This window comes from Zootermopsis nevadensis, unplaced genomic scaffold, assembly GCF_977971745.1.
Source record: "Zootermopsis nevadensis isolate Lab colony 2312 unplaced genomic scaffold, Znev_1.0 Znev_ptg000061l, whole genome shotgun sequence".
In the NCBI taxonomy this organism is placed as follows: Eukaryota; Metazoa; Arthropoda; class Insecta; order Blattodea; family Termopsidae; genus Zootermopsis; species Zootermopsis nevadensis.
The window spans coordinates 3278223-3292550 of record NW_028259192.1 but is presented as its reverse complement, the minus strand read 5'-3'; the positions used below and the strand labels follow the sequence as shown (position 1 = coordinate 3292550).

General features: G+C 41.3%; 1 protein-coding gene across 2 annotated transcripts in view; it reads left to right on the top strand.

Moving 5' to 3' along the window:
* Positions 1 to 14328, top strand: part of LOC110835939 (putative glutamate receptor) — a 56820-nt gene extending 42492 nt beyond the window's left edge. Inside the window, exons 10-11 of one of the 2 annotated variants that reach the window (XM_087340812.1) lie at positions 9439 to 9591; positions 11138 to 14328. In XM_087340812.1, coding sequence (XP_087196938.1) covers positions 9439 to 9591; positions 11138 to 11495 — 511 coding nt within the window. In that variant the 3' untranslated portion in view covers positions 11496 to 14328. The remainder of the gene's footprint in view (positions 1 to 9438; positions 9592 to 11137) is intronic. The other variant, XM_087340813.1, reaches the window with a different exon arrangement.

Here is a 14328-nt window from a genome sequence, read left to right as displayed (position 1 = left end):
CAAGACTTGGGACAAGAACTTCTCAAGACTTGGGACAAGTGACTTCTCAAGACTTGGGACAACAACTTCTCAAGACTTGGGACGAGTGACTTCTCAAGACTTGGGACGAGTGACTTCTCAAGACTTGGGACAAGTGACTTCTCAAGACTTGGGACAAGAACTTTTCAAGACTTGGGACAAGGACTTCTCAAGACTTGGGACAAGTGATTTCTCAAGACTTGGGAGTCTAGACCTGATAAGGATGGGACAGGTCAAATTTAGAAGGAAAAATTTTCAAATTTTTCGAAAAATCAAAAAACGCTGCAAACCTTCTGAAATGCGCAGAAAACCAAAAATTTTCGGAAAATTCGGAAAAAAATTAAAACTTGAAAATTTTCAAAAATTCTTAGTTTTGTGCGCTTTTTGGACGATTTGCCACGTTTTTCGATTTTTCGAAATTTTTCGAAAAAATTGAAATTTCTCAAAGGGGTACCCCTTTGAGAATTTTAAAATTTTTTCGAAATTTCAAAAAAATTAGAAACGACTGCAAATGGCGTGAAACGCGAAGAAAACTAAGGATTTTCGAAAAAATTTGAATTCAGTTAAGACAGGTGAGGCACAGCTCTAAACAAGCAGACAAGACTTGGGACAATAAATTCTCAAGACTTGGGACAAGGACTTCTCAAGACTTGGGACAAGAACTTCTCAAGACTTGGGACGAGTGACTTCTCAAGACTTGGGACGAAAAACGTCTCAAGACTTGGGACAAGTGACTTCTCAAGACTTGGGACAAGAACTTCTCAAGACTTGGGACAAGTGACTTCTCAAGACTTGGGACAACAACTTCTCAAGACTTGGGACGAGTGACTTCTCAAGACTTGGGACGAGTGACTTCTCAAGACTTGGGACAAGTGACTTCTCAAGACTTGGGACAAGAACTTTTCAAGACTTGGGACAAGGACTTCTCAAGACTTGGGACAAGTGATTTCTCAAGACTTGGGAGTCTAGACCTGATAAGGATGGGACAGGTCAAATTTAGAAGGAAAAATTTTCAAATTTTTCGAAAAATCAAAAAACGCTGCAAACCTTCTGAAATGCGCAGAAAACCAAAAATTTTCGGAAAATTCGGAAAAAAATTAAAACTTGAAAATTTTCAAAAATTCTTAGTTTTGTGCGCTTTTTGGACGATTTGCCTCGTTTTTCGATTTTTCGAAATTTTTCGAAAAAATTGAAATTTCTCAAAGGGGTACCCCTTTGAGAATTTTCAAAATTTTTCGAAATTTCAAAAAAATTAAAAACGACTGCAAATGGCGTGAAACGCGAAGAAAACTAAGAATTTTCCAAAAAATTTGAATTCAGTTAAGACAGGTGAGGCACAGCCCTAAACAAGCAGACAAGACTTGGGACAATAAATTCTCAAGACTTGGGACAAGGACTTCTCAAGACTTGGGACAAGAACTTCTCAAGACTTGGGACGAGTGACTTCTCAAGACTTGGGACGAATAACTTCTCAAGACTTGGGACAAGAACTTCTCAAGACTTGGGACGAGTGACGTCTCAAGGCTTGCGACGAGTGACTTCTCAAGACTTGGGACGAGTGACTTCTCAAGACTTGGGACAAGAACTTCTCAAGACTTGGGACAAGAACTTCTCAAGACTTGGGACGAGTGACTTCTCAAGACTTAGGAGTCTAGTCCTGACAGGGATGGGACAGGTCAAATTTAGAAGAAAAAAATTTCAAATTTTTCGAAAAACCAAAAAAGCTGCAAACGTTCTAAAATGCGCACAAATCCAAAAATTTTCGGAAAATTCGGAAAAAAATTAAATTTGAAAATTTTCAAAAATTCTTAGTTTTGTGCGCTTTTTGGACGATTTGCCACGTTTTTCGATTTTTCGAAATTTTTCGAAAAAATTGAAATTTCTCAAAGGGGTACCCCTTTGAGAATTTTCAAAATTTTTCGAAATTTTAAAAAATTAAAAACGACTGCAAATGGCGTGAAACGCGAAGAAATCTAAGAATTTTCGAATAAATTTTAATTCAGCTAAGTCAGGTGAGGCACAGCCCTAAACAAGCAGACAAGACTTGGGACAATAACTTCTCAAGACTTGGGACAAGGACTTCTCAAGACTTGGGACAAGAACTTCTCAAGACTTGGGACGAGTGACTTCTCTTGACTTGGGACAAGTGACTTCTCAAGACTTGGGACAAGAACTTCTCAAGACTTGGGACAAGTGACTTCTCAAGACTTGGGACAAGAACTTCTCAAGACTTGGGACGAGTGACGTCTCAAGACTTGGGACGAGTGACTTCTCAAGACTTGGGACGAGTGACTTCTCAAGACTTGGGACAAGAACTTCTCAAGACTTGGGACAAGAACTTCTCAAGACTTGGGACGAGCGACTTCTCAAGACTTGGGACGAGTGACTTCTCAAGACTTGGGACGAGTGACTTCTCAAGACTTGGGACAACAACTTCTCAAGACTTGGGACAAGAACTTCTCAAGACTTGGGACGAGTGACTTCTCAAGACTTGGGAGTGTAGTCCTGATAGGGATGGGACAGGTCAAGTTTAGAAGGAAAAATTTTCAAATTTTTCGAAAAATCAAAAAACGCTGCAAACCTTCTCAAATGCGCACGAAACCAAAAATTTTCGGAAAATTCGGAAAAAAATTAAATTTGAAAATTTTCAAAAATTCTTAGTTTTGTGCGCTTTTTGGACGATTTGCCACGTTTTTCGATTTTTCGAAATTTTTCGAAAAAATTGAAATTTCTCAAAGGTGTACCCCTTTGAGAATTTTAAATTTTTTTTGAAATTTCAAAAAAATTAAAAACGACTGCAAATGGCGTGAAACGCGAAGAAAATTAAGAATTTTCGAAAAAATTTGAATTCAGTTAAGACAGGTGAGGCACAGCCCTAAACAAGCAGACAAGACTTGGGACAATAAATTCTCAAGACTTGGGACAAGGACTTCTCAAGACTTGGGACAAGAACTTCTCAAGACTTGGGACGAGTGACTTCTCAAGACTTGGGACGAATAACTTCTCAAGACTTGGGACAAGTGACTTCTCAAGACTTGGGACAAGAACTTCTCAAGACTTGGGACAAGTGACTTCTCAAGACTTGGGACAACTTCTCAAGACTTGGGACGAGTGACTTCTCAAGACTTGGGACGAGTGACTTCTCAAGACTTGGGACGAGTGACTTCTCAAGACTTGGGACAAGTGACTTCTCAAGACTTGGGACAAGAACTTTTCAAGACTTGGGACAAGGACTTCTCAAGACTTGGGACAAGTGATTTCTCAAGACTTGGGAGTCTAGACCTGATAGGGATAGGACAGGTCAAATTTAGAAGGAAAAATTTTCAAATTTTTCGAAAAATCAAAAAACGCTGCAAACCTTCTGAAATGCGCAGAAAACCAAAAATTTTCGGAAAATTCGGAAAAAAATTAAAACTTGAAAGTTTTCAAAAATTCTTAGTTTTGTGCGCTTTTTGGACGATTTGCCACGTTTTTCGATTTTTCGAAATTTTTCGAAAAAATTGAAATTTCTCAAAGGGGTACCCCTTTGAGAATTTTCAAAATTTTTCGAAATTTTAAAAAATTAAAAACGACTGCAAATGGCGTGAAACGCAAAGAAAACTAAGAATTTTCGAAAAAATTTGAATTCAGTTAAGACAGGTGAGGCACAGCTCTAAACAAGCAGACAAGACTTGGGACAATAAATTCTCAAGACTTGGGACAAGGACTTCTCAAAACTTGGGACAAGAACTTCTCAAGACTTGGGACGAGTGACTTCTCAAGACTTGGGACGAAAAACTTCTCAAGACTTGGGACAAGTGACTTCTCAAGACTTGGGACAAGAACTTCTCAAGACTTGGGACAAGTGACTTCTCAAGACTTGGGACAACAACTTCTCAAGACTTGGGACGAGTGACTTCTCAAGACTTGGGACGAGTGACTTCTCAAGACTTGGGACGAGTGACTTCTCAAGACTTGGGACAAGTGACTTCTCAAGACTTGGGACAAGAACTTTTCAAGACTTGGGACAAGGACTTCTCAAGACTTGGGACAAGTGATTTCTCAAGACTTGGGAGTCTAGACCTGATAAGGATGGGACAGGTCAAATTTAGAAGGAAAAATTTTCAAATTTTTCGAAAAATCAAAAAACGCTGCAAACCTTCTGAAATGCGCAGAAAACCAAAAATTTTCGGAAAATTCGGAAAAAAATTAAATTTGAAAATTTTCAAAAATTCTTAGTTTTGTGCGCTTTTTGGACGATTTGCCTCGTTTTTCGATTTTTCGAAATTTTTCGAAAAAATTGAAATTTCTCAAAGGGGTACCCCTTTGAGAATTTTCAAAAATTTTCGAAATTTCAAAAAAATTAAAAACGACTGCAAATGGCGTGAAACGCGAAGAAAACTAAGAATTTTCGAAAAAATTTGAATTCAGTTAAGACAGGTGAGGCACAGCCCTAAACAAGCAGACAAGACTTGGGACAATAAATTCTCAAGACTTGGGACAAGGACTTCTCAAGACTTGGGACAAGAACTTCTCAAGACTTGGGACGAGTGACTTCTCAAGACTTGGGACGAATAACTTCTCAAGACTTGGGACAAGAACTTCTCAAGACTTGGGACGAGTGACGTCTCAAGGCTTGGGACGAGTGACTTCTCAAGACTTGGGACGAGTGACTTCTCAAGACTTGGGACAAGAACTTCTCAAGACTTGGGACAAGAACTTCTCAAGACTTGGGACGAGTGACTTCTCAAGACTTAGGAGTCTAGTCCTGACAGGGATGGGACAGGTCAAATTTAGAAGAAAAAATTTCAAATTTTTCGAAAAACCAAAAAAGCTGCAAACGTTCTAAAATGCGCACAAATCCAAAAATTTTCGGAAAATTCGGAAAAAAATTAAATTTGAAAATTTTCAAAATTTTTCGAAATTTTAAAAAATTAAAAACGACAGCAAATGGCGTGAAACGCGAAGAAAACTAAGAATTTTCGAATAAATTTTAATTCAGCTAAGTCAGGTGAGGCACAGCCCTAAACAAGCAGACAAGACTTGGGACAATAACTTCTCAAGACTTGGGACAAGGACTTCTCAAGACTTGGGACAAGAACTTCTCAAGACTTGGGACGAGTGACTTCTCAAGACTTGGGACAAGTGACTTCTCAAGACTTGGGACAAGAACTTCTCAAGACTTGGGACAAGTGACTTCTCAAGACTTGGGACAAGAACTTCTCAAGACTTGGGACGAGTGACGTCTCAAGACTTGGGACGAGTGACTTCTCAAGACTTGGGACGAGTGACTTCTCAAGACTTGGGACAAGAACTTCTCAAGACTTGGGACAAGAACTTCTCAAGACTTGGGACGAGCGACTTCTCAAGACTTGGGACGAGTGACTTCTCAAGACTTGGGACGAGTGACTTCTCAAGACTTGGGACAACAACTTCTCAAGACTTGGGACAAGAACTTCTCAAGACTTGGGACGAGTGACTTCTCAAGACTTGGGAGTGTAGTCCTGATAGGGATGGGACAGGTCAAGTTTAGAAGGAAAAATTTTCAAATTTTTCGAAAAATCAAAAAACGCTGCAAACCTTCTCAAATGCGCACAAAACCAAAAATGTTCGGAAAAAAATTAAATTTGAAAATTTTCAAAAATTCTTAGTTTTGTGCGCTTTTTGGACGATTTGCCACGTTTTTCGATTTTTCGAAATTTTTCGAAAAAATTGAAATTTCTCAAAGGGGTACCCCTTTGAGAATTTTCAAAATTTTTCGAAATTTTAAAAAATTAAAAACGACTGCAAATGGCGTGAAACGCGAAGAAAACTAAGAATTTTCGAATAAATTTTAATTCAGCTAAGTCAGGTGAGGCACAGCCCTAAACAAGCAGACAAGACTTGGGACAATAACTTCTCAAGACTTGGGACAAGGACTTCTCAAGACTTGGGACAAGAACTTCTCAAGACTTGGGACGAGTGACTTCTCAAGACTTGGGACAAGTGACTTCTCAAGACTTGGGACAAGAACTTCTCAAGACTTGGGACAAGTGACTTCTCAAGACTTGGGACAAGAACTTCTCAAGACTTGGGACGAGTGACGTCTCAAGACTTGGGACGAGTGACTTCTCAAGACTTGGGACGAGTGACTTCTCAAGACTTGGGACAAGAACTTCTCAAGACTTGGGACAAGAACTTCTCAAGACTTGGGACGAGCGACTTCTCAAGACTTGGGACGAGTGACTTCTCAAGACTTGGGACGAGTGACTTCTCAAGACTTGGGACAACAACTTCTCAAGACTTGGGACAAGAACTTCTCAAGACTTGGGACGAGTGACTTCTCAAGACTTGGGTGTGTAGTCCTGATAGGGATGGGACAGGTCAAGTTTAGAAGGAAAAATTTTTAAATTTTTCGAAAAATCAAAAAACGCTGCAAACCTTCTCAAATGCGCACAAAACCAAAAATGTTCGGAAAATTCGGAAAAAAATTAAATTTGAAAATTTTCAAAAATTCTTAGTTTTGTGCGCTTTTTGGACGATTTGCCACGTTTTTCGATTTTTCGAAATTTTTCGAAAAAATTGAAATTTCTCAAAGGGGTACCCCTTTGAGAATTTTAAAATTTTTTTGAAATTTCAAAAAAATTAAAAACGACTGCAAATGGCGTGAAACGCGAAGAAAACTAAGAATTTTCGAAAAAATTTGAATTCAGTTAAGACAGATGAGGCACAGCCCTAAACAAGCAGACAAGACTTGGGACAATAAATTCTCAAGACTTGGGACGAGTGACTTCTCAAGACTTGGGACGAGTGACTTCTCAAGACTTGGGACGAATAACTTCTCAAGACTTGGGACAAGGACTTCTCAAGACTTGGGACAAGAACTTCTCAAGACTTGGGACGAGTGACTTCTCAAGACTTGGGACGAATAACTTCTCAAGACTTGGGACAAGTGACTTCTCAAGACTTGGGACAAGAACTTCTCAAGACTTGGGACAAGTGACTTCTCAAGACTTGGGACAACAACTTCTCAAGACTTGGGACGAGTGACTTCTCAAGACTTGGGACGAGTGACTTCTCAAGACTTGGGACAAGTGACTTCTTAGAACTTGGGACAGGTGACTTCTCAAGACTTGGGACAAGTGACTTCTCAAGACTTGGGACAAGTGACTTCTCAAGACTTGGAACAAGTGACTTCTGAAGACTTGGGACACGCACTTCTCAAGACTTGGGACAAGTGACTTCTCAAGACTTGGGACAATTGACTTCTCAAGACTTGGGAAAAGTGACTTCTCAAGACTTGGTACAAGTGACTTCTCAAGACTTGGGACACGCACTTCTCAAGACTTGGGACAAGTGACTTCTCAAGACTTGAGACATGCGACTTTTCAAGGATTGGGAGAAGTGACTTCTCGAGACTTGGGATAATTGATTTCTCAAGACTTGGTACATGTGACTTCTCACGACTTGGGACATGCGACTTCTCGTGACTTGGGACATGCGACTTCTCGCGACTTGAGACATGCGATTTCTCACGACTTGAGACATTTGTCTTTTCACGACTTGAGACATGCGACTTGTCACGACTTGGGACATGCGACTACTCGCTATTTGGATCATGCGACTTCTCACGACTTGGGACTTGCAAGTTTTCGGAACTTGGGTCTCTTCGTGACTTTAGACTTGCCGGTTTTTGCACACACAGACTTAGGCAACGAACGGTTGAGATAGAAGCCGAGTCGGTCATAGACACAGATTCATTTACCGAATTTTGCAGTTATCTATTGTGGAGACTTTAGAAAAATATTCAAAATTTTTAAAAATTAAAAAATGCTGGAAATTGTTTGAAAAGCGAACTTAAACAAATTTTGAAAATTTTGAAAAATTTTGAATGTGATATTTTTCAATTATTTTAGTTTTGTGCGCTTTTGGACAATTTTCAGCATTTTTTCACTTTCAAAACATTTTCAATTTTTAAAAAATTTCTTTCAAAATTCTTCCCACCTGATGCTTTGAGACCAGGTCTCAGTCGTACTGTTTCCTATGTAATGTGTCCCTGAGGAAAGCGGTCGTTGCCACACACGGCTTCTGACACTCAGTCTCTGAGAAGCCCCGGTGCGGCACCCACTACGTAAAGCAGAGTCGGACAGAGACACAGACGGCCTCACGCAGTCCCGCAGAGGCCGGTTGCTGCAGACACCGAGGCAGATGGCAACCGGTTGTGAGAGAGGCAGATTCCGGCAGAGACAGGGCGAGGTATCCACCGAGGCTAGCATGCATCCTTTGGGGAGAGTTTTGAAAATTTTCAAAATATTAGAAAAACCAAGAAATCCTGGAAATTGTCTGAAAAGCGCACAAAAACAAAAAAATATTGAACATTTTGAAAAGATTTAGGGTGGAATTATTCAAAAATATAACAATCGGCTTCCGCAGTACTGCGTGTGGCCGTCAGTGTCTCTGTTCGTCTCTGCTTTACGTAGTGGTTGCCGCACCGGGGTTTCTTAGACTGCGCGTCAGGGGCCGTGTATGGCAACGACCGCGATCCTCAGAGACACAAGTCATACGAAACAGTTCGACAGAAACTGGTTTTGCAAGGCATCAGTTGTGAAAATTTTTAAAAATTTTAAAACTTTCGTATAATCTAAAAATGCTGGAAATTGTCCAAAAAGCGCTCACAACCAAAATGTTTTGAAAAATTCCATTTTCAATTTTTTTTGGAAATTTTCAATTTTTTTGGTTTTGTGCTCCTTTGAGACAATTTCCAGCATTTTTTGATTTTTCGAAAATATTGAAAAGTTTCAACTTTTTTTCAAAATTCCCCCGAAGAGGTGCATGCCGGCCTCGGTGTATGCCACGTCCTGTCTCTGACGGACTCGGCCTCTATCACCCGATTGCTGATTGCCTCGGTGTCTATAACAAACGGCTTCTGCAGGACTGGGTGTGGCCGTCAGTGTCTCTGTCCGTCTCGGCCTTACGTAGTTTGTGCCGCACCTGGGCTTCTCAGAGACTGCGCGTTAGAGGCCATGTGTGGCAACGACCGCGTTCCTCAGGCACAAACCGTCGTCAGAGACACAGTACATCAGAAAAAGTCCCTGAGAGACCGGTTCTGCAAGGCATCAGGTGTGAGGAATTTTGAAAAATTTCAAAAAATCAAAAAATGATGGGAATTGTCCGAAAAGCGCACAAAATCAAAAAATGAAAAATTTAACATTCAAAATTTTGGTTTTGTGCGCTTTTCAGACAATTTCCAGCATTTTTTTATTTTTAGAAAATTTTGAAAAATTCGAATATTTTTTTCTAAACTCTCCCCAAGAGATGCCTGCCAAACCCGGTGAATGAATCACCCTGTCTCTGCCGGACTCAGCCTCTCTCTCATTTGGTTGCTGCCTGCCTCGGTGTCTGCACCAACCGGCCTCTGCAGGTGTCGGTCTCTGCCGGTCTGATTCTCTGCATTACTTGTAGTCTGCCGCACCTAGACTTCTCTGAGGCGGCAGGTCACAGCCGCGTCATACAGTCACCGGTCTGTGCAGAGCCCGATTCAGGCACACACCGTCATCTTCAGAGACACAGTACATCAGAAACAGTCCGAGAGAGACCGGTTCTGCAAGGCATCAGGTGGGTGGAATTTTGAAAAATTTCAAAATTTTCAAAAACAAAAAAATGCTGGAAATTGTCCAAAAAGCGCACAAAACCAAAGGAAATTAAAAATTTCACATTCAAAATTTTTGTCAAAATTTTCGAAAAATTGTGGTTTTTGCACTGTTTAGACAATTTCCTGCCTTCTTTGATTTTTTGACAGTTTTGAAGAATTTGAACTTTTTTCAAAAATATCCCCCACACTGTCTCTGCAAGGCTCGGTCTCCGCTGGACTCAGTGTCTGTCTCACCCAGTCTGTGCGTGACTAGGTCTCTGTCTCAATCGGACTCTGCAAGACACTGTCTCTGGTACAAGGTCTCTCCAAGACTTTCTCTGGCTCACTCGGTCTCTTCAGAAGCCGAGCTTTGCAGCGACGGCCCGCCAGAAACCGGATCGTGTAGAGACTGTGTGCAGAGACCGCGTCCGTTAGAGACAGGGTACGATAGAGACCGAGTGCGGCAGTAAATGGTTGGGGTTGAATATGAGAAAATTCTTCAATTTTTTGAAGATTCTCAAAAAATCGAAAATACCCGTAAATTTTCTAAAGAGCCCACAAAACTAAAATAATTGAAAAATTCCAACTTAAATTTTTTTCCATCGTGTGCGATTAAGTCGTGTCGTTTCGTGTTGTGTCGGTTTGGGTGGTTGTGAGTAGGGTTGGGATAGATTTAGTTGGTAGAGTTTAGGTTATGTTGTATTAGTTCGTGTTGTGTTGTGTTGGATTATACGTTAGGTTATTTTAAATTATTGTGGAATGTTAGGTTAGGTTTGTTTGGGCCCGGTAGAGTTTGAGGTTAATTTTGTTAGTTTGCTTAGGATGGGTGGTTTAGGGCTTGTCGGGTTGAGACTGGGAGAGTCTTTTCCGTTCTGGACGGTTCATGTTGGATTGACTCGTCTCGGGATGGTTGGATTGGGATGGGTTGTGTAGGGCTTTGTTAGAATTTTGAGAATTCTAAAAATTCAATTTTTATAGATATTTCACAATTTTTTTAATTTTTTGTAATTTAGGAACCCCGTTACAGATTTTCGGGTTTGTCGCAGAGCCCGTCTAGACGCAGAGGCTGGGGTAGAGAATCCTCTGCCCGTGTCTGGGTTCGAATCCCAGTTGTCCAGTTTGCATATTCAGTTTCTATACTGCCTGACCTACAGCCGATTGACTCGTATGCATTTTAAATCGAAAATTTTTAATTTTATGGAATTTTTAGTTTATTTTATAAATGTTTACAAGTATTACTATTTTGGAAACATTCTTGAAATTTTAAAAATATTACTTTTGGTAATTTTGGAATCTTTAATTTCGTGAGATTTTTAGCCAAATTTGAAAATTATTTCAATTTTCAAAATTCTATTTTTTAAAATTTTCATAATTTGTTTGAATTTTGAAAATTTTAGAACATTTTCATTTGTAGAAATATTTTAAAAATTTTGGAAAATTGTAAAAATTTCTATCAATTAAGAAAAGATTTTTCATCAAAAGTAGTTGTGAAGCTATGTTAACTGGGACATTTATTTACCATACTTGTAGCCTACAGAAGATGCGAACCGCTGCCTTGATGAAACGTTTCCGGGACAGGACGCTGGAGAGAACGGAGTCGCCCCAAAACAGGGACTGGGCGACCATTGGCCTCGCCGAAGTATTCCCCACTATTAGCGTCCTCACACTGGGTGTCCTGGTGTCCGTGTTGGTTCTGGCCCTCGAGTGCAGCATCGGAGGTTTGCAAACCCGCCGAAATGTGGATGTCGCTACGCTCGGCGCACCGTCGCCAGTTATTGTCAAGCAATTTGACAAAGTTTTGTTGAAGGACAGTGCAATGATGGTTAATAAGAAACCGGGTGGAAGAGACAGGAGAAGCTGGTCTTTTCAAAATAGTCATCTAACCTAACCTAACCTAACCTAACCTAACTTCACCGGACACGCTAAGTTATGGAACTAAATTCATAAACTAGCCTCATAACAGTATTTTGAAAGATGTATTGTTAAGCAGTTTTTTTAGGAAATGCGTTGCTTTTAAGAAACGCTGATGCACATAAGTCCGTGTTTACAAAACTTATGCATTGAACTCAGTCCGGAACCAATTCAATCCTGTCCAATCTATACCCCGTATTTTTAAAAGATAAAATATATGACTTGATATCCAAAAACTCAATACTCCTTGCGTGTACAACAAGCCCTGTAAGTGTGATGAAGACCGACCATTATATCTAGACCTGAGTCAAGGAACACCAGCGCATCCGACTGCAGCATCCAGACAAATCCGCCGTGGCCGAACACAGCACCAACCTGGGCCACCGCATGCAAATACAGGACACCAAATACAGATACATGGACCGGATGATCTGGGAGGCCATGAAAACCGAACAATCCGACAAACTTATACAGGACAGATGGTCTTCGCCGGAGCCGGACATGGAAGACCCTCACCCACTCTCTCAAGGGACGTAGGAAGCCCGACCGGGCAACTAAGCCACTACACTCTTCATTTCAGGACACAACCCAGCCCTGACCAGTCCATAATTCCACTCTTTTAGTTCGTCCTCATCACCGACCAACCATCCAGAAGCCAACTAAGAGCGGAGTCCTGCGCAAGCGGAAGACATCTTCCCTTGCTAGGTTACACTATTTCTGTGTACGAAACGCATTGCTGGAAATGTTAAAAAATGACTTCAAACTAAAACAGGGTGTGTTTAAACCATCGTGAATTTTATTATTACGGGAAGCCTTAAGTATTCAAACTAGGGGCTGTTACTGGTGGCCGATCATCCCAAAATGAAACTTGTTCTTTGTGAGAAGGCTTTTGGGTGGATAGCTCTCGGTATTTGAATCCAGAAGTGGTGAAGATCACTTTGGCAGATAGCCTCTGAAACTTGGGGTAGAAATCACTTCAGCTGAAGACCTCAATGACTAGGAAGGGTGGGCTGTGCCCCTTTTGAATTATACCCTGGCAGTTAAAGCACGGAAACATGTCAGGGTAGCCAAGCAGTTAGACCACTTATTGCGCCAACTTAAGTGTTTTCTCAAGGAGAGCCTTGGCTGACCTGCTGAACGTTAATCCCCTCGGTTGACCGTGGGTAACCTCAGTCAACCTTTGGTCGGCACAAGTGCCTTCCAAGTTGCCGAACTGAGGGTTTCCCCGCCATCAGCTAACTTTGAGTCGAAACTGTCTGTGCTCTGATGTGGTCGGCTAAGAATTGAATAGCCAAACAACTGCGGTCAAAGCGACCATAGGTAAGCCTTCTCCCGGACAGGACAACTTAGGCCGCGGGTGAAACCATGTTGTCCAAGGTGGTCGTGTTGTCAAGGCTCAGGCTACGGCGAAACCTACAGAAACAGTCCCTACCGGCGGTAATCTGAAGCTCGCTTGTCCTGAAGTTCCGGTGGTAGACTCCAACCACCCCGATCCACAAAGATTGATTCCTCCCACCCAAAGTCGGTCTCCGCTCGAAGATATCGCAGAAAATCCCTAGAAAAACTCCGAACCAAGTCCTGCGTATACGAGACACGCCGTCATCTCTCCACAGCCTCCTCCTTCCCAACAGGGAAGCTCGCCCCCGAGCTGTGCTCAAAACCGTCGTCCTCTTCGTAACCGAGTATGACTGAGCGACCTACGACGAATGGGGAAAGGCCTTGCGGTTGGCTTTTTGAAATGCAGAAGGTGTTCGCGGCAGTAAGCAGGAATTGCAACAGTTCCTCAGTGAGCACGGCGTCCTGAACGAGACGCACGTTGAGTCGGGTCGGGCCCTAAGGTTTGCAAACTGCATGCCATCGTACGGACCACCCAATTCGAAGTCGAGGCACAGATCATTTTGCTAAGCCAGTCTCGGGTCTGCAGCACCTGGAGGGTAATGCCATTTACCTAGTGTTGGCGACCAGAAAATTGAAGCTTGTGGTAGCCTTCCTTACGAAAGTGTTTAACGCAGTCCTCCGCAGGCAATACTTCCCGCCATCATGGAAACACCCCACGATGCCGCTCTTGATGGAAATTACGTGTGTGTGTGTTATTAAAGTATACACAAATAATATTTAAATACACAGTCCCAATAAAATGTATACACATTATATAGAATGTTAATTTTGTGTGTATACGTTTTTTGGGGAGACACAAGAAATACATGTTCCAAATAAATCCAATTACATTCTATTACATAAGATACTGAATCTGGTATCCAGGCTGGTACATTGAAAATTATGCGTGTCATACAAAGTTACTGTAGGTCTTTGCATAACTTTAAAAACACATCTTGCATTTTCCAGAAATAAATCTACTGAAATGAAAATAAGCTCAATTCGACATAACAACATCAGCTTTTGTGTGAGAGTATAGCAATTTTTATATATTTAATCTTTTATATCACTAGTTTCACATAAGAAGATTTCTATCTTCTGGGTTGTTACGCCGTGTAGTTTGGTAGAAGTTTACCAACGTTTCAGAGGTCATACTGCCTCCGTCATCAGGGTGATCGCCCTGATGATGGAGGCAAGCAAATACAAATGCACTGAAAATAATTTACTGGACATCACAACCTGAACACCTGACCTTCAAATGAACCCTCGCCTCAAACACTTACAATTGGATACCAGCAAATATAAAGACTCGAGCAACGTATCTGTTGAACCTCATACTGGACCACGTGTTCAGGTCTGAGGCTCTGAGCTCAACCACGGAGTCCAACAGACAGGGTTTCTGCAATCTTCTCTTTTCTACCTACAGACAGAAA